The 19729-nt window shown below is 50.9% G+C and overlaps 1 protein-coding gene across 5 annotated transcripts in view; it reads right to left on the bottom strand.

Moving 5' to 3' along the window:
* auts2a (activator of transcription and developmental regulator AUTS2 a) overlaps window positions 1–19729 on the bottom strand; it is a 354802-nt gene that overhangs the window by 38761 nt on the left and 296312 nt on the right. For all 5 annotated transcript variants that reach the window (XM_035433313.1, XM_035433315.1, XM_035433314.1 and 2 more), the window contains one exon: window positions 5130–5178. In XM_035433313.1, coding sequence (XP_035289204.1) covers window positions 5130–5178 — 49 coding nt within the window. The remainder of the gene's footprint in view (window positions 1–5129; window positions 5179–19729) is intronic.

Genomic DNA, 19729 nt, shown 5'->3' with positions numbered 1-19729 from the left:
CGCGGTACGGGCGATATCTGGGCGTCTGCACGACCCCCGCCAGCCCTGCTCGTAGTAACAAAAAAAAGACCGCACTGTGAAGTACGGGTTTACTTTTCTGCGCGGTCATCTCTCAAACCCTGGGCTTTGATTAGGAACCCGTGGTCCTCCTGCGACTCCACTCTGTACGTATCAGAGAGGAATAAGAGGACACCAGCGCCAAATGGACTCCCGTTTAAAAAATAAAAAAACAGGCCAAAGACTGAAAACCCCAAAGGGGACCTAGCCCAGTTGGCAACATTAAAAAAAACGCATTCCTGCTTCACATCTCACTTAAACCAGGACTTCTCCAAGAAGAAACGGAGGTCTGTATCGCTAACTGCATCCCGGCAGACCGGCCTGGTAGGGGAGCCGGTCCGTGTGGGTGGCAGACTCCGCCTGCGTGTTCCTGCCCTAAATCACCCGGCCGAAAGCCCTCGATTTGTTAACCTCTGTCCGCCGGAGTCAGAGATGAGGCACCCCTGGCACGGCCCCCCCCCCCCTCGCAGCTGTGAAATACTGCCTCTCGCCTCCACTGGCCACACAGCCCTCCCTCCCTCCCTCCCTCCCTCCCCACCTCCCGCGCTTCTTCCACGGAAACAAAATGGCCGCCTCGGCCAGCTCAATCACCGCGGCTGGAGGGGGCGTGTTGAAGCCGAAGGTTTTCGGTGACGGCGGCGGGGTTGTGTGGTCTGGGGCTGTGACCCCTGCTAATCCCGGGGGGTCAGGGGAGAGCAGGGGAAGGCTTTTGGGAGTAACCTTCGCTCCTTCAGGGAGAAGCGTGCTCAGCCTGTTTCCACTGGCCACCGCCCTCTACTCAGCGCAAAGGCTGCTCATTAACGGTTCAGTAATTCTGCAACAATAATCTGGTTAAGGTCTTTAGAGACCACCAATTTTCCTAAACAAACAGCAATCAAGGTATATTAAAAAAAAAAGATAATAATAAAAGGAGGCCATGGACTGTGCTGTGACCTTAAAACGATCTGAGCGCAACTTTTTCAAATTCGCTGTGAGGATTAGATTGAGCACCCCCCCCCCACCCACCCGCCCCCCTCCCTCGTTTCCTGAATCCGAGGACAGACGCCGCTCCCATGCCTAATTGCCATCGAGAAGCTAATGCACTCACGGGCCATTGTGTGTTCCCAAAGAGCTCTTGAAAACAATCTGGGGGCTCTTCATCGCGCTATCTGCCGAAAGTTCACAACAGCCCCCCCACCTCCACCCCGTCCCCCCGCCCCCCCCCCCCCCCCCCCCCCTCCCCTCCCCTCCCTTTTAAACAATGTCACCCACTGCCGCTGCAAATTGCACCTTTCGCAGAGTGCGTTACTCAATCTGCCCACGATGGGTGCGCTTGGAGGGGGGGGGGGGGGGGCGGGGGTGTCTCACTACCGCTGGGTGCACTTCAGCCTGCGTCACCCACCGGAATATAGCCCTCTCGGGAATTCTCCCCCCCCCCCCTTCTTTTTCACATGCAATCGCCGCTATCTAATCGCCATGTAAGTAGTCTACTTCAACAGGAGGCATGTAGTAAAAAATTAAAAAAAACAGAAAACATCTGCGAGCTTGTTTCTGTGTTGTGCACGTTTTGGCTACGTGGAACGCAGGAGATTGGAAAAGCGTCTGAGAATCCGGCTGAAATTTTCCACCGTTACACTGCTCCCATCGTGCTTTTATTGCTCTCGAGTAGCGCTGGGATCGTCTTAAGACGCTTTAACAAATAAACGAGGATGCTTTTCAAATAAATGCATCTCTGATACACTTAAGACTCCCTGTCACTGAAGATGCATGGCTATTTTAGTGGATGACATCATCGCAGAGAGAGAGAGAGAGAGAGAGAGCTGGTGAAAGATGGTGCTTGGGGAATGGCTATATCATCATTTGATAGCTATTAGTGAAGCCGGGCCATCTGTTGACAATGAACTGTTGCCATTACTGGGGCCAGTGCACTGCAGCCCTGCAGCCAGGACGACTCCCTCTAAAACAGCCTCTTATCTTATCTATGCCGCCACATTCACCTTCCTGTTTTAGATGAAATAAATTGAATCAGCCCACGGACGATAACAAGCTCTCCGCCAACACGCACTGATTGCCCCCGTTAATTGATGTTTGTTGAACTTTCTCCATTTCGTCGAGCGATTAGGTTTAAAAAAAAAAAAAAAAAAGAAGAAGGAAAAAAAAAACAAAAAACTCACGGTTGACATCTGTGGGCACTTCGACAGAGCCAGCAATTACCGTTAACGTTTAATAATTCTAAGTTAATTGGAGCGGTAACTGAGCGAATTGGATCCAGACAGAGTGAAAGCAAGGCCGTGTGAAATGAACACAACACACAATTATGCACAGCGTCTATTACTGAGCGCTCCAGGCCTGGGTGACACACGAGAGGGGAGGTGGGGGGGGGGGGGGGGGGGGGGCGGTGAGAAAGGGAGAGAGAGAGAGAGAGAGAGAGGAAGAAACAAATCACTGCTAAAGAAAAAAGAAGAAGAAAAAGAAAACCCCAAAGTGGTCGGATTTCTTTGCAAACAAGATGGAGGCGGTTAGCAATCAGTCAACTCGCTACAACAATAAGTACTGTAATGACAGTAATTACTATGTAGGGCTCCTCTGCAGCAGCCGAATCAGGTGTACTGGCGAAGAGCCACAGCGCACACCAGAAAGCCAGAATAAAGGCCAATAGAATATATGCTTCTCATCAGCAAACCCAGCAACAGTAAAATCGCAATAAATAAATAAATAAATAAATAAAATGCAATACGCATTTCCAAAATATTGATATTAATAAACTGAAGCCAAAAGGCAAGCAGAAGTGGTCTCTTTTACACAGCGCATGTTGCGGAAATAAATTACTGTAAAGATTAGATTAACTGCGGTCAGATTTAAAGAAGCATAAAATGGGCTGAGATGGAATCCAGAATCTCTGGACAGAGATTGGCTTGCAGTCTGCAGAGAACTGAGTTTATGTTAAAATTATAAAAGGACATAAGATATGCTAAATGCTACAATGTGAGGCAGATGACGAAGGACTCATTTTTACGATAGATGAAAAATTATTCATTAATGAGGAACGTTCGTTTTTATCTCTAAAGTAGCTCACGTTTAATAAAACACACCCAGTTAACACAGAATTAAGTGCGTCACATTATGCATTGTACGTGACTATTTTCTATGAAATATGTATCTTTTTCCCCTCCTCCTATAAGTAGAATAATTTCTTTGACGTACGTGATTAAGGATAATCTCATTTAATATTTACACTTCATCTTTCTTTAAAAAAAAAAAACTTTTCTATAAAAATACTCTTAAATCTTTCAAACGTAAACCCGAGAACTCGCGTTAGTCTTTCTCCACCAGCCCATATTAGCAGCTGTGATACATTTTTTCCCTCCACTTGGAAGCCGGAGTCAAAGTCCCCGTTTTTTGGCAGTTGCTTGACCTTTCCTTTCCCCCCCTCGCCGTGACATTTGCCTTACAGGCCGAGCTGAATGAAACGCCCCAATAAACATTTCGTGTGTACCAACACAAAAATACCCAGAGCACAAAACAAATGTGTAAACCCCTCCACCTGGCTCGCGGCAAATATTGACATTTATCTTCACACAACCCGACCTCCTTTCAAGTTGTTTTTTCCCGAGGAGAAAAACCAGAGCAGTAATCCCTTTTAACAAAACTACCCCTGTACTTTCTCCTGTGGCACAAAGCACCCCCCCCCCCCCCCCACCACCCCCCCAATATAAATACCAATGGGACAAGTTCTGTGCACCTGGATTTAGGCCGAATCTCCGACAAGCTATTCGGGTCACCCATGCTAATTAGCATAAGGCAGAAAGAAGGGATCTTGGAGGAGGAAAAAAGAAAGGAAGACATTTAAATGGAAATAGAGGGCAAAGGAGTAACCCTCCATCGACCAAGGAAAAGCTTATTTGTGTACTGTTTCCCAAGCAGGGCTTTTCATATATAAAAAGGAGTCCTGTGTTGATTTAGGCCGCACAAAGGAGGCTTAATCCTTTCAAGGGAACTAAATCACCACAAAAAAAGTGTTCCCTGAAGAAAGGCTTTCTGTCAAGCACAGCTATTCAGCGCCCGATGGACGCCACAAATCAAACTCTGTAAGTAAACAAAGATGAGAATGTGGGAAATGTGTTTGAGCCCCGCCACCCCCCCCTAGAAGAGAGGCACAGGGCCTTGTCTGCATCAATCAGGCCCCTGGGTTCTCACCCCCGCGAGGACCTTCACCCTAGAAACCGACCATTACCCAGGAATGCCGATTCACCGAGATGGCCTCCATTATTCGGTCCCGGGCGCAAAAAAAAAAAGATGAGAACGCTCAAATTCCAAGGCTTTTAACACCAAATTAGTGACATAACAATGCAGTCACATGTGGCGTAGGCCAACGGCTCATAAACAGATGTCCCGGCCCTTGCTCCTTCCAACCGAATTATTTCGGCCGCCTCGTATTCTGTCCGTGTTAACACACCCCATATAAAGACATCTGCAGAAAGCGTATGTCGCAAGCCGGAATCAGATAGCCTACTCAAATGAACACTGTACTTTATTTTTATTGCTGTATTATTACTCAGACATATTTTTAAAGCCGTTTCCTTTTGTTTGCACTTACCACAACATTCCTGTTTAAGCATTTCACGCCGCATCAAATTCAGTTCACACGTGAATGTAGCTAACGTGCATTTATCATCCACAGAATTACACCCGATACTGTTCCACTTAATAGAGCAAAAAGAAATGGATTTTCAGTCCTGTGCAGAGTGAATGAACACAGATTGATATTTCACACATGTGCAACACTCCCTAATGAAAGCAGAAACGCGGTAACACGTCGTTGCTTCGCGGCGCCGGCAATTTCATACAAAAAAGAACGCTTTCTCGCAGTCTGAACCAAAGAGCTCCGTGACGGCGCACATAAAAATCTCACATCCAACACAAAAACAAAAACTGCTAACAACCGGGACTTTCCAGCGTTGTTCTTCTTTACGAGGAGCGACTGGGAGAAAACGGGGCTTTTTACAAACCTGAAATTGTATATTTATTTTTGCTTTTTAAGACACGCGATCTCATACCCAACACAGCTTATTTGAATGTAAAATGTTTCATACCTTTATTAGTAACAGTGCTGAAGAGCTTCTCTGAGTTGGCATCGGAACCCTGAAACACAGAAATAAACGTCAGTTTCCTCCCTTCTCCATCAAGTATTTTCATCTTCAAAGGCACACCAACCTTGCTGAGAGGATAAAAGCAAAGCAAGGCTCTTTCCACTACCTGCCACTTGATGGCACTGTTGAACCATACAAAATTAATAATTCCTGCCTTGAATCCTGTAAAACATATTAGCATGCTACTTTACAGTACTAACATTTGTTACAAAATTGAACACGGTGTTTGCATAATGAAATCCTTCTTTAGTGACAACACAGTGGTAAAGACACACTAGCCAATTTAAGTAAAAACTAAGAATCTTAACATAACAAACAACCTTTATCATAAAATGACTTTAGTGTAGCTATGCTGGTGTGGAACGGTTCAAAACTGAGCATATGTTAAAATAAAAAATACTCCATTACCATCATTGCGGCAACATACTTCCAGTATATTTTCTTAGGAAGATAACGCTAAATTCTATTTTGGTAATATCGAGTTGTACAACAGTTGAGCGCTTATTGTTCAGAATACTAGTGCCTAGTATGAACAGAAATCATCAACAGAACTCATCTTAAGGCCAGTGGACATGCTCAAACATTATTACTTTCATTTCACACCTTCGGCAAATAGCAGCAATACAACACTTTAATCAAACTGAGAAATGCGTTCTCAACACGGGAAGTGCTCTTCCCAGGGCTTCAGTTTAAACAATCATCCATATTATTGCGGTACAAAGGTCATAATCATTTCAGCTAGCCGTGTGCCCACTCAACACATTTGCCGATGCCCGAAAAGCGATTTATTTTCCTCACCAGTAGCTGCAAAACTTTACCTGGTTTAAGAAAAGGCAACACATCCTATAACCAACCTATTCTGGATGAGCTTTCCCTGGCTGAACAAAACGGTATAAAAGGAAATACAGACAAATGTACAAATAATAGCGTGTGACTTAATACATCCTGAAGCATTACCAAAAATGTAGGGATTCAAGAAGGATGAGAATACATAGGTAGAAAAATACCATTTCAAATCTAGAAGCAAACACAGTCCCCTTTTTGAAATATCTAAAGAAAAATAATAACACAAAAACGGGAGACTGTTTCTATTGTGCTGAAGATGGGGGAAGAGATGAAGGTGTTGGCACTGCTGCACTGCAAAAGTGAGTAATTTGGAAAGCGCCCTAACGCAGAAGCATGAGGAAATGGACTGGCATACCTCTGATGTGGCCGCGCTGGCACGGAGGAAAAACAACAAGGCAAGAAAACCGCTTTCAGCTTCTGCAAATATGGCCTGGCTTCACATTCTGGTCGTCAAACAATGTAATCCACAGACAGGCGGTGAATTCCACTCCGTTTAAATTGATGACAACCATGCGAGGAGCAGGCTTTCCAGGAGGATCCGACAGAGACGGAGACGGGAGGGAGGGGGGAGCGCGAGGCTAATGTGCGGCTCGGACAAAGACAGCCATGTGTCGCGCCAGCAACCGCGGCAACAGCGCGGATAAGTCGCGGGATCCTTTCCAGCACACACGCACGCACATACAACCACACACTCCCGTCTCGCGGGAGCCCAAGGATTGAAATTGATCGATTTCACAATGATTTATCTTTCTCGCAGAATAAACGCTTTGCTTTTCAAAAGCCGCCCGCTCTCTCTGCTTCGCTCCACCGACACAGATCCTCGCGCACGGGGACGTCAGAAAGCCTCGGGTTCTGCAGCCCGTCTGGAACCAAATAAGCGCTCTCCCTTTCGCAGACGCGAAGCAGCACGCAATTCAATAAGCGGCAGAAACCATCCATGCAAGGCAAAAGCTCTGCTTCTCTCCCTCGTGCTTCTCACCACAGCCTGTGTTTCTACGGTCCTGAAATCCAACAGGGTGAACAATGTCTCCTGCAGCCGGAATCGAGGACAAAATCAAAAAAATAAAAATGAAGTAAAACCCAGAAATGTTTTTGCTCCTGTTTTCTCTCGAAGCGGGTTAGCGTCTGGTGGCTGCTCGCACATCCCTGGCCAGTCGCACTTGTGCCTTTTTTCCTCGGCTCCGCGCTCAACAGAAACACTCATTCATTGAGCCATTCATTTCTGAGGTCCTCCCCGCTGCAGGCCCCGCCCACTTCCTGATTCTACCTGACTTCACCCACCCCCTTGCCCGCTGCCTCAAATACACACCCACACACAGTCTCACACACACACAGGCACATGCACGCGCACACGCACAGTCGCTCGCACGCACACACACACACACACACAAAATCCCACTTCTGCCCCTTCTGAGTGACAGGGAAACATTCCCCAGACCTTTGGTGGGAATGCGTGCATGTGTGTGTGTGTGTGTGTGTGAGTGTGTGTGTCTGTAGGTGGGGGGGGGGGTGTGTGTGTGTGTACGTGAATGGGGCACAGATCGCACGGCTGGCAGGCGAGGCCCCGAGAGCGACTGAGGGAAGGAGGGAGGGAGGGAGGGAACCGAAAAAAAGTGGGCGGGACGGAGACTAGAATGATATCCTTTCACTCGCTGCGGAGGGCGATGATGTCAGCCGCTAATGAATTTCCCAGCAGGGCGCAGCTAAGCTAGCGCGCGCGGAGGGAAAACAAAAACCCTCTTTTACAAACAGCGTGCGCACCTCTCCGTAAATCAGCCCCCGCCTTTCCTGCTCGTCCCGCTCCGGCGCGTCGCCGCTCCCCCCCCCAGCCAGGGGGGGACGAGCAGCTCTCAATCACTGCTGCCTGCTCCAACGCCGACACGCCGTGACAGCTGACGCTTCGGCCCCCCCCCCCGGACCCGCGAGGGCTCCCCCCTCTGAAAGCCTCCGGAGTCTCACTTCGCCACACACTCAGGATTCAGTGTCTATGTCTAATTTGGGATTACCGCTAATGTAGCATAGCTTTGTGTGTGTGTGGGGGGGTGGGGGTGGGGGTTAGGGAGGCAGTAAATATTTGAAAATGAATCCCAGGGAAGCTGGATTTGGCAGGACGTTCCGAGCACACACCAGGCAAGTGGCTCTTAAAAAGAAAGAATTTAGGCCTACGCTCGGCCTCGCCAGGCGTTTTTCATTGACTTTTATTTTCCCAAAGAACCGCGCTATTAGGAAAAGCAAACACGGCCTAAAGGCACCCGTTCGTTTGTCAGCTGCATTAACGAAAGCCGTCACTGCAAGTCATCAGCCCGTGGCCACAATGTATTACATCCCACAACATAAACTTGACATCTTAGCACATCCTCAATTGTCTTGAGAAGTTGTGGACCAATGAAGGACTAGGACAGGCACTCTGTGAGTGTGATGCTAGCGTCTGTGTAAACCTCACGGAAAAACAAACACACCGATTCGCTGGCGGCCAGGCGATGAACTAGCCCGGCTGTGCAGGTAGATGAAACAAACAGCTTCTCAGAAGGGCTCAAAGGCCCCAGCTCTGATCCCGTCTGGCCGAGCTCTCGCTGCGGAAACCCCCAACCTAAACAATCTCACGGTCAGGCGTTCCTGGAAAATCCATTAATCGCACAAGAGCGCGGGCCCACGGCTCGGCTAATCAGCGCTAACCCCGCCGCAGGGAGGGGTCAGGAAATCAACGGCCATTCGCAGCGGACCTAACAAACACACCCCCTCCACCCCCCCCACCCACCCATAATCCGGTCAGTCCCCAGCACACCACAGCACTGAGACATGGCGGCTCACCTGAAGCAGCCGCTAATCTTCCCTCTGAACTCGGAGAGAAGGTTAGGCTGCGCCTCATAGTGCGGTAGCCCCCAAACTGCAGAGAGGGGCCCCCAGTTCTGTATACACTTCCTGTAGCCCCCAAACTGCAGAGAGGGGCCCCCAGTTCTGTATACACTTCCTGTAACCCCCAAACTGCAGAGAGGGGCCCCAGTTCTGTATACACTTCCTGTAACCCCCAAACTGCAGAGAGGGGCCCCCAGTTCTGTATATACTTCCTGTTACCCCCAAACCGCAGAGAGGGGTCCCCAGTTCTGTATACACTTCCTGTAACCCCCAAACCACAGAGAGGGGTCCCCAGTTCTGTATACAATTCCTGTTACCCCCAAACTGCAGAGAGGGGCCCCCAGTTCTGTATACACTTCCTGTAGCCCCCAAACTGCAGAGAGGGGCCAGTTCTGTATACACTTCCTGTAACCCCCAAACCACAGAGAGGGGCCAGTTCTGTATACACTTCCTGTAACCCCCAAACCACAGAGAGGGGCCAGTTCTGTATACACTTCCTGTAGCCCCCAAACTGCAGAGAGGGGCCCCCAGTTCTGTATACACTTCCTGTAACCCCCAAACTGCAGAGAGGGGCCCCAGTTCTGTATACACTTCCTGTAACCCCCAAACTGCAGAGAGGGGCCCCCAGTTCTGTATATACTTCCTGTTACCCCCAAACCGCAGAGAGGGGTCCCCAGTTCTGTATACACTTCCTGTAACCCCCAAACCACAGAGAGGGGTCCCCAGTTCTGTATACAATTCCTGTTACCCCCAAACTGCAGAGAGGGGCCCCCAGTTCTGTATACACTTCCTGTAGCCCCCAAACTGCAGAGAGGGGCCAGTTCTGTATACACTTCCTGTAACCCCCAAACCACAGAGAGGGGCCAGTTCTGTATACACTTCCTGTAACCCCCAAACCACAGAGAGGGGCCAGTTCTGTATACACTTCCTGTAACCCCCAAACCGCAGAGAGGGGCCCCAGTTCTGTATACACTTCCTGTAACCCCCAAACCACTGAGAGAGGCCCCCTGTTCTGTTCACACTCACATGCCTGCTATAAGCACTGCGAAAGCTCAACTACTCACCTGTGACAGCTCACCTGTGTAATGTCACCATGCTATGCTCTTAAAAACACCCCCGCCACCATGCTACGCTCTTAAAAACACTCCCACCAGGGGCAAAGGGCAGTGCCACCATGCTACACTGCTAAAAACACCCCCTGCCAAGGTGCTACACTCCTAAAAACACCCCCTGCCAAGGTGCTACACTCCTAAAAACACCCCCGCCAGGGGTGAAGGCCGGCGGCAGCCAAATTCCAACCCTAAGCCCGACTGGAGGAAATGACAGAAAGGCACAAGTCCCTGACCCATAAAAGACGGCAGGGGACTATACACCAGCTACGATGCATCACGCTGGCAGTTATCCTGTCCACTCCATCCCCCTTCACAGCAAACCTGTCGCTCCCAAAGGAGAACGTGTAGCGCCTGCCCAAATCAGGGAGTAGCAATCAGGAATGAGTTCAACGTTCATGGCCGCCATTTTGTTTTTGGTGCCAGTTTATGTGAAATCCTGTTGAAGGAGAATCACAAAGGGGGGGGGGGGTAGGGGGGCAGTTTCAGGAGAGGAAGTGGGCGCAGCGTTCCGCTCGTTAATCTCCCCCGGTCCTTCCAGTTCTCATCAAGGTTCGTCGTCGTCGTCTCCGAGCCCTTTCTGAAGCCCCGCCCAGTCGCCCGAGCGGCTCGCGTTCCTGTCCGTCATCGTGCTCCCTCCCATTAAACTCCCCGCGCTCGTCCGCCGCATCGCCCCTGTCAATCAAACGTCCGCTTGCACGTCAGCGCTCCGGTTCCCCATCTCACTTCCTGCATTCGCTCGCGCAAGATTAAAACACGCCGTCTGCCATTTTCTCTCCCGCTCGACAATTAACGCGGCGCTCCCGCACAACCGATAAAAATATCAGGGGTATCTGACCAAGGGCCTGAAAGGCGGCCGTCAGCATGGAAATCTGGCTGGTACTTCAGGCGCATCGACACAGATAATGGCAGCTTAATACACAGAAGAAAAAAAAAAATATATATTTTTAAAAAGAGGCGGCTAGAGCAGTGGTCTCCAACCCTCTGGTCCTGGAGAGCTACGGGGTCTGCTGGTTTTTGTTTTCACCTTAAAATCAGCACCCAATTGAGACCCAAGACACCAGGTGAGATGAGTTAACTGTGTAATCAACTGCTCTAATTGATTCATGAAGTGCAGAGTCACTGTGAAAACCAGCAGACCCTGTAGCTCTCCAGGACCAGAGGGTTGGAGACCACTGGGCTAGAGGCTTCACGTACGCTCTCTGCTCACAACCATAACACTCTTATTAAATGCTACGTTGTTACCAAATCATATAAATTATAGTGATATCTCACAACTTTTGTCTGTCTGACGGCTCTTCAGACTCGAACGGCATCTGTTTCCCAACAAAAAAAGTGTGATCTTAAAGGAATCTTCCACACACGCGTTATAAAATAGTATTCGCGAAACCGCAAAATGCGACGCACGTAAAACAGACACTCACAAAATCGTCAGCCGCGATCTTAAACGCTCACTTGTTAGATTAGACCAAAATCGGGAGGCTCGTGATTAATGCTAATCGCCACACAACCAGCAGCCCCAATATATCAGAGGAGATTTTATTATTTTTTAAAAATTCAAATGAAATGCAGACAGACTTAAAAACCACGTCAGGCTCAAGCCAGAGAGATAATATGAAGTGGCAGTCAAGTTGATACCGCCGCCTAGGAATGAAGAGGAAGCATCAAACGTCGTCCCCGGCGACGCTACGCGCGCTCGTAACCGCTGCCTGCGCCTGTGAGTCCCGTCTGTCGTCCGCCAGCCCCCCCTTTCACTGACATTTTGTCATCTTTTATCCCATTCTCACAGCCTTGATCCCCAAAACTTCAAAGCGCGCGGAAGCATTATTTCAACCGCGGCTCGGTTTTACAGCAACTCGCCCCCTCAGCAATGGCAGGAGACCGTCTGACTGACTTCCTCATTTAAAATATTAGGCTACTGGTAATTGTAGCATGAGTTGGCATTGGGGACACTCTAGATGTAATATGATCTAGATATAAGGCTGACACTCACGGTTATGTCTGGCTTCCGTCCTGTATTTCTAGGGCTTAGCGCTTAATTTCTTTCATTTTTTTTTTTTTTAAACTAGAATTTTTGAAACACAAGACACAAAAAGCAATATTTAATATTATATGACCGGATGAAAGGGACTTCAAACCGCAACATCTGAGCTTGTGCGCCGAAAAATCTCCACCGGACGCTCAGAATAACCTGGCAGTTCAGATTAGCACGGTATAAAACATGACCCCGCGACGCAACCGCGATTGAAGATGGAGGAAAAAAAAAAAAAAAGTTCCGGAAACAAAGGGGCCGGTGAAATCAGAGGTATCCACTTTCCCGCAGCGTTTGATCCACAAACAGAATTCCGGAGCAATCAGGCCGGGCCATCTGTTTGATTCTGTCCACGTCCTCCTCACCCCCGCCCCCCCCACCCCACCCCCTCCGCCTCTCGTGTTAGGTCTTCCGTGAGTAAACTCCGAGAAGGGCCGTCTCAGAGCTTCGGAAGTCTGGGAGGGAAGGATCTACGTGTCGGGGAGGAGTGTGTGTGTGGGTATGAGTGTGTGTGTGAGCGTGTGTGAGTGTGTGTGTGAGTATGTGTGTGTGTGTGAGTGTGCATGTGTGTGTGTGTGTGTGTATGTGAGTGTGCATGTGTGTGTGTGCATGTGGGTGTGTGTGGGTGTGTGCATGTGTGTGTGTGCATGTGGGTGTGCGTGGGTGTGTGAGCTTAATTTTTTGCAAGCATGGAGGTGTATGTACATTTGTGTGCACCTGTGTATGTATGAGTATTTGCACGAGTGTATCTGAACATTTGCCTGCATGCATGTAGTGCGTATGAGAGTATTGTGTGCGAGAGTGCGCATTTGTATATGTGTGTGGTGTGTGCGTATATGTGTGTGTGTGTGTGTGTGTGTGAAACAGAGAGAGAGAGAGAGAGAGAGAGAGTGAGAGAGAGAGGATATGTGCATATATGATGCAGTTCCAGGTTCTTTGCAGGCATTTCTGCCTCTGGGCTTTTGAAACCGGGCTACTGCTGCTGTTACTGATGACTGTACGCTCAACCCAGATACATACAGTAAGGCTACTGAAGCAGCTACTCCAAACACGCATTTAGCACCAGTGCAATCACAGCTTCATCACTGAGGGAGAAGCTGAAGTAGCATAAAAAACGAAACTAAACAAAATCCGTAACATATGGGAAGATACAAATCTAATTAATATATGATGAATACAGATGAATATATGAAATATTCCTAAAACAAAATCATTATTTAGAGAAGCCTGGGAATCCTAAATAAAAAAAAATTCATTAAAAAAAAAATAGGAATCAACAATGGTGTACTCATTTATCAGCATGTTGCTGTGTGTGTGTTAGTCAGTGTGTGAATGGGAAACTGAAGAGCCCGCCCCCGTTTTGGCTGTGCGCAGTGAAAGTGCTCCATGCCGAGTCATCACCCACAGCGGGGCAAGGGGTCTGGAGTGGATGACACTGCCGCCCATCATCGCCCATAACTACCACAGGAGGGGATACAGCGCAGGACAGCAGGGATAAAGGCATGCACATACACACACACACACACACACAGACACACACACACACACACGCGCGCGCACACGCTTACACACACACACACACACGCTTACGCGCACGCACGCACGCACGCACATAATAATCAGCCGCTATCTCCTGCTTCTCTGTCTCTTTTTATTGTTGGGGGGGGGGGTGTGAGGGGGGGGTTTGAGAATGTGTTTTTACACTCATTAAATTCAACCTTATCTCTCTAAGACCGCAATACACTGCAAATGACAACTGCGTATAATCTCTTTTTCCGACAAGCGAGTCTGACAGCACCTTTCTTTCCAATTTCTGAGACGCGTAGCCAGACATATATTAATCTGTCAGTCATCGCTGGGAGCAATAGGGAGGGGGGGGGGACTGAGGAGACGGAGGAAAAGGAGGAGAAACGATGGATCTGGCGAACGTGAAGGAGAAAAGACGAGAGAGAGAGAGAGAGAGAGACTGGGAGACTGAACCCCAGGGAACGGAGAGGTAACAAACAGCATCCACTTCCCCGTGTGTATTATATAAGCCATAAACCCCGGCGAAAGACAAGAGCGGTAAAGGGATTAGATGTCTCCCACTCCTCCGTGAGAGACAGGCCTTTGAATCTAAAACCTGTAAATATCAATTGCAAAAAGAGGCCATCTTTCTCGCATCTTTCACACTTGTTTAAGGCCACATTTATCACCCGGGAGAGAGAGAGAGAGAGAGAGGGAGGGAGAGGGGGAGAGGGAGGGAGAGAGGGAGAGAGAGAGAGAGAGAGAGAGAGAGAGGAAGGGAGAGGGAGAGAGAGAGACGAAGGGGGAGAGAGAGAGAGAGAGAGAGGGAGGGAGAGGGAGGGAGAGAGGGAGAGAGAGAGAGAGAGAGGGAGGGAGAGACGGAGGGAGGGAGAGAGAGAGAGAGAGGGAGAGAGAGAGAGGGAGAGAGAGAGAGAGAGAGGGAGGGAGAGAGAGAGAGAGAGGGAGAGATTTCACGCAGACGTCCGCCGGACGCGGAGGGAAGACGGGAGCGGGCGAGATGGAAGGCGACGCCTCTAACGGGCGCTCGGGGGAGAGATGATGAGATTCTGCAGCTTAATAAGCCTGCGAGCCGGGAGACAGGCGAGCGCGCGTCACGTGTCACTGCGCGGATCGTCCGGGCAACGCGTCCGGGCCGTGCTCAAAAAAACCCGCAGAGCAAGCGTTCTCCGGATAAATATCTCGTTCTTTCAAACCAGCTGAGACCGCCCAAATCGCCGCGCAGGTTTTGGACCGGGGCGAACCACGCGTCCAACGCCTCGCCTTCTCTCCGCGTCTCAGAGTCAGCGGCCCACGAGGGGCGGACGAACTTCCCGCGAGCTCCACGCTCCGCAGCCTCGGGAGTCACGGCTGCTTTGTCCTGATAATCAGACTAACGGCCCCCCCTTCAGGACCCCGCTCGGGAAACGCCGAGCAGAGGGGAACATCGATTTCGGCTCTTCCTCCTCGAACACTCCGGTCGCAGCCTTAATGTGTTTTTTACGTTTGTAAAAACTCCGAGGGCCCCCCTCTCGGGCCAAATTACAGGCATCGCGGCAGGGGGCGCGGCCCGCTTCACCGTTCCCTAATTTCGGGGGCTGTCAATCATCCCGAATTCAGCCGCCGGAAGGGCGCGTGAGGCGCCCCGTCAAAACATTTCACCGTGTGGTTTTTTTTAATTTTTTTTAAGAGACGCACGTCTTTCCCTCCCCTTTCGTTTCCACTTCATTTTGTACCCGGAGGGTAAATCATTGTGATCTGACGAAACGTAACAGGAACAGCCCCGAATACAGTCAGGCTTTCGGCTACTGTTGCTCCTGTCTGCTTGGAAACTACCAAAGCAGCAAATATAAACGGCGAAACGTTCTTACCGTACGCATATCAAACTGTCCACTGACCCTTCCCATAATGCCTGAGTTATGTTTACCAATGAGCCACAAGGAATGCCCGACAGCCAATCAATTTGGACACGACATCCCCGACACTAAAATATCAAAGTGTTGAGACCGACAGGAACAACAAATATGGCCGACTAGCGCGCCGTATCCACGTCCCGAATTAAAATGCTGCCTGCGGCAGCCAATTTCTTATTTTTGCGAAAAGGGGAAGTAATTTAAACTTTTATAACAAGTCCTGTTAGTTTTTTTTATATAAGTAACAGCACTGTCACATTCAGGCTAATTTTCTTTCTCCGGCAATTTATTATTTTCGCCGAGGCTGAACGTGTCTGAAATATTCTTCTTACGAATAAGTGCGCATTAAAATCACAGGAAAAAAACGGAAAAGCGTTTTGCTCCCTCGATTTTATTTCAGAAGAAAAATATCAGTGCTCGTCAGAACCTCCATTTTCACCGAGCTAACTAGCCGCCGGTAGCACGAGAAACGGAGAAACGCAGTTGGGCTGGAACCCCCCGAGGTCCTACTTAATTCCCTCCAAGTGCCGCGTTGTGTGGGATTATGCTCTCTCTTTGTTACTTTGTTCGGTGAGGCACAGGGTTTGGGGCGGGGGGGGGGGGGGGCGCAGGGGGGGTGGAGACACGGCCCACTGTGCCTTTAAGACGACCGGGCGGCCCGACGCACCGGGGGGGCGGGGGCGGGGGAGGTCACCAGGAAGCGTGATATTAAAATCCGTCTGACCCCTCGACGGGCTCCGTAGCCCCGAGCGATCCGGCAGGCCCCAGAAATATGGTGGGGGGGGGGGGGGGGGGGGGGGGGAACGGGGGCCCGTGAAACACCCCGTCAAAGACCGTTCTGTCAGCCGCGGAGCGAGACGGCCCCCTCCCCGCCCCCCCAAACCCCTCCACCCCCCCCCCCCCCCCCCCCCCCAAAACCCTCCACTCTGCCCCCCCCCCAAAACCCATCCACTCCGGGCCCTTTTTTCCCCTGTCTCTCTCTCTCTTTTTTTTTTTGTGAAAAGCTCCAAAGTGGGGGCCCGGTGATAAGCTCTCTGGGGGGACACGAGATAGCCTAAGACTTCAAAAGCCGCCGGGCTGACAGGCAGCGGGGAGGTCTCTCTCTCCACCCCCCCCCCCCCACAGCCCGCGCCCCCGCTGGCTCCGGAGGGGTTTCTAATTGCATTTCACAGGGACTGAACAAAATAAGGCCTTGTTCTCCCTACAGTAGCCTCCCTGCTGGGGGAGCGGCTCTGATTCCAGACTCCTCTGTGCGACAGAGAGCTTTAACGTGTCAGAAATCCACAGAGAGCTGGGCCAGGTCCCCCCCCTCCTCCGGTAATGCTAGAACATGGGACTGAAAGAGAGAGAGATAGAGGGAGAGGGAGCGAGAGAGAGAGAACACAAGAGAGAATGAGAGATAGAGAGAGAGAGCGAGAGAGAGAGAGTGAGTGAGTGAAAGAGACAGAGAGAGAGAGGGAGAGAGACAGAGAGAGAGGCAGAGAGAGAGAAAGAGAAAGACAGAGAGACAAAGAGAGAGAAGGAGAGAGGGAGAGAGAGTGAGAGAGAGAGAGGGAGAGAGAGACAGAGAGAGAGGGAGAGTGAGCGAGAGAGGGAAAGAGACAGAGAGAAAGAGAAAGACAGAGAGACAAAGAGAGAGAAGGAGAGAGAAAGAGAGAGAGAGAGAGAGAGAGAGAGAGAAAGAGAGAGAGAGAGAGGCCTCACTGGAAGCCTTTAACCCTGCAGCAGGCTGGTGCCGGGGCAGATATGGCGGGAGGTGCGAGGGAGCGGCGGGGAGCCTCCACTTTGAAGCCGGCGCATTTAAATATTTCATGACCACCTATGGCCCCTCCGCTCGGAGAGCGCGTGCGCCCGCCTTTCATGTTCCGCTAATGGCGGCGCGGGCGCGCGTCAGAGCCGCACATCAAAGCCGCTCGGTAACGACGCGCCGTTGCCGCGGCGCCCATCGCCGCCGAGCTCCGCCCGCCAGCAATTAAAACAATCACTGCCCGGTGGGTCACGCCAACGCATCGGGCGAGACAGCTCTGACGACGGTCAGGGCGCCATACTGTACTGTACCTACAGAACTAACGCCTGAGAAAGTGCCTTAGCCTGAGGCACTTAGCTCAATGTGTGACCGACGATCAGATTAGGTGCGGTCAAGGGGGGGGGGGGCCGAATAAAGTTTGCATGGGGCCCCCTAGAACACTAACGGCGGGCAGGAAAACTGATGTTTATCGACGTCAGCTTAAGCGTGTTAGAAAGCGCTACGTTTCCACGGGGTCCATTTTGGCTCCGAGCGCGCGATGTTAATGCCTACACACACACACGCGGGTGTCCGCTGTGGTTAGGCCGTGACAGAAGGAGCGGTTGTCCCGGGGCGACAGAGATGCCTTTCAGCGAGGCCGCTCCAGCACGCGGCCCGCATTCCGCCGTTCCCCCCCCCGGACCCCCGCCCCGCCCCACGGCCCTAAATGCGGATATTGTGCGGCTGGCTGACCGGAGCGCTGGGAGTTTGGGAGGGGGGGCTGGGGGGGCAGGGTAGTTATTTAAGGGAAAAACCAAAAACAAAAGTGGCTGGGGAGGACTGAGGGTTCGGCGGAGTGGAAGTCGGCGAAGAGGCCGAGCCGGTTAGCGCTAAGTTAGCGCCGCTAAGCCCAATCATGGGCGTCCGTCTCAGTCCAGCTTAGTCCCGCCCCTGTTTACCAACAGCGCATTTACCACGGGATCTGGGGCCGCGACTGCGCCATCGAGCGAGGCTGTAAGAGGATTCTGTGGAAAACAGAGACGGCTCAGGTTCGACGAGACAGCTGCATTGTGCCCCACAGCTGCTGACCCCGCCCCTTTTCCCGCCCTTTTTTTTTGTGACACCAGACTTGTGGACGGGAACAAGTGGCAGTACTGTAAGCCGTACATGTACCCAATTAAGCAAACGTGTCAGTCAGCACACCCAAGATTGGGCTTATTTTTTAACCCCTTTGGAAAAGGCTGTTAGCTGAAGGTGATATCAAGGGCAAAAGCAAAGGGCCAGAGCACGTGCGTCTCCTGGGCAATTAAACCACATTTCTGCTGTCCCTGTCTGTATTGCTACAACTGTGACATCACAGCCTACCCCGGTTTCAGCAGCCAACAGCGGCTTTGACTACAAACACATTGTTTTTCATGGCAGAACACCAGCCTAGCATCAGCCCAGCAGAACTACACAGCACAGCCTTGCTAATATAAAGACCGGGTAATGGGGGGTCAAGGGTCAGCCAGAGCGAATTACAGGTTCCAATAAAAGTCACTGAGGCAGCTTCCCCCAAACGAGGCGACGGCTGTTCGGGAAGGAGGGGAAAAAGGGACCTGCTGTGAAACGACTGCAGCGCACGGGATGGAAGTCACCGGAAAAGCCTGGAGTCTCTTGGCGCTGATTAGGACTCCCTCTCCTGCGGCGGCGTTTCGCGGCGGAGGGCCTCCAGGGGGCGCTCTCCCGCCCCGCCACGCCGCTGAGGTAAACAGTTTGTTGTGCGGAAAGGAAGGCCCCGGTTTTCCGTCGAACGCCTCCCCGTAAAAAAACACGTCGTGGCGCCTGGGTCGCCCCAGGGGGGGCGGAGGAACGCCGCTGAACCGACGCGCTCGGGATTTTAATCGAAAGAGAGAGCGCGAACGTGCCACGCCCCGCCCCGCCCCGCTTCACCGTTTGCCCGTCTTCCTGGGACTGAGGCGCATTTTTAAACTCCCATTCTGATGAGGCCGTGGGGGGGTGGGGGGGAGGAGGGGGGCTGTTGGGGGGGGGGTGTTATTCTTCCCACAGGAAACATAAGCTATGAGTTTTAACTCACCAGAGAGCGGCCCAGCTCACACGTGCAGTGTGTGCAGATGTTTTCCCACACTAGCGTACGCAGAGGTGGAAAATCCAGGTTCACAAAAGTAAAAGTCCTCCCCACTATTTTGTTTCAATCACCTGGACTTGCAAATTGGCACAATTCTTCACCCAGGAGGTCAAACTTAAATGAGTGAAATCAGCTGGCTGAGTTCATGGGTGGAAGAATGAAGACATGGCAGGACTTTTACTTTGTGACCCCTGGACTTTCCTTCTCCGAAAGTACAGAGGCTGTAAGGTAAAGTTATAAGTGCTTGCCTGGGTTTAGCAAAAGTGTGACCACACCATGACATCTTTTGTAACTCAACATCTTACATTCTTCATGATTCCTTGGAAAATACCCAGATACCCTGTAACAAAGTTAACTCAGCAGCAAGGGCCTCAATGCCCCAATCGGGTCAAGTGAAGTGAACGTTCCCATGGGTGCACTTGTGTACCCC

Source organism: Anguilla anguilla, chromosome 9 (genome assembly GCF_013347855.1).
Source record: "Anguilla anguilla isolate fAngAng1 chromosome 9, fAngAng1.pri, whole genome shotgun sequence".
NCBI classification, from domain to species: domain Eukaryota; kingdom Metazoa; phylum Chordata; class Actinopteri; order Anguilliformes; family Anguillidae; genus Anguilla; species Anguilla anguilla.
The sequence above is the reverse complement of the archived record's forward strand: the minus strand, read 5'-3'. Positions and strand labels throughout refer to the sequence as shown.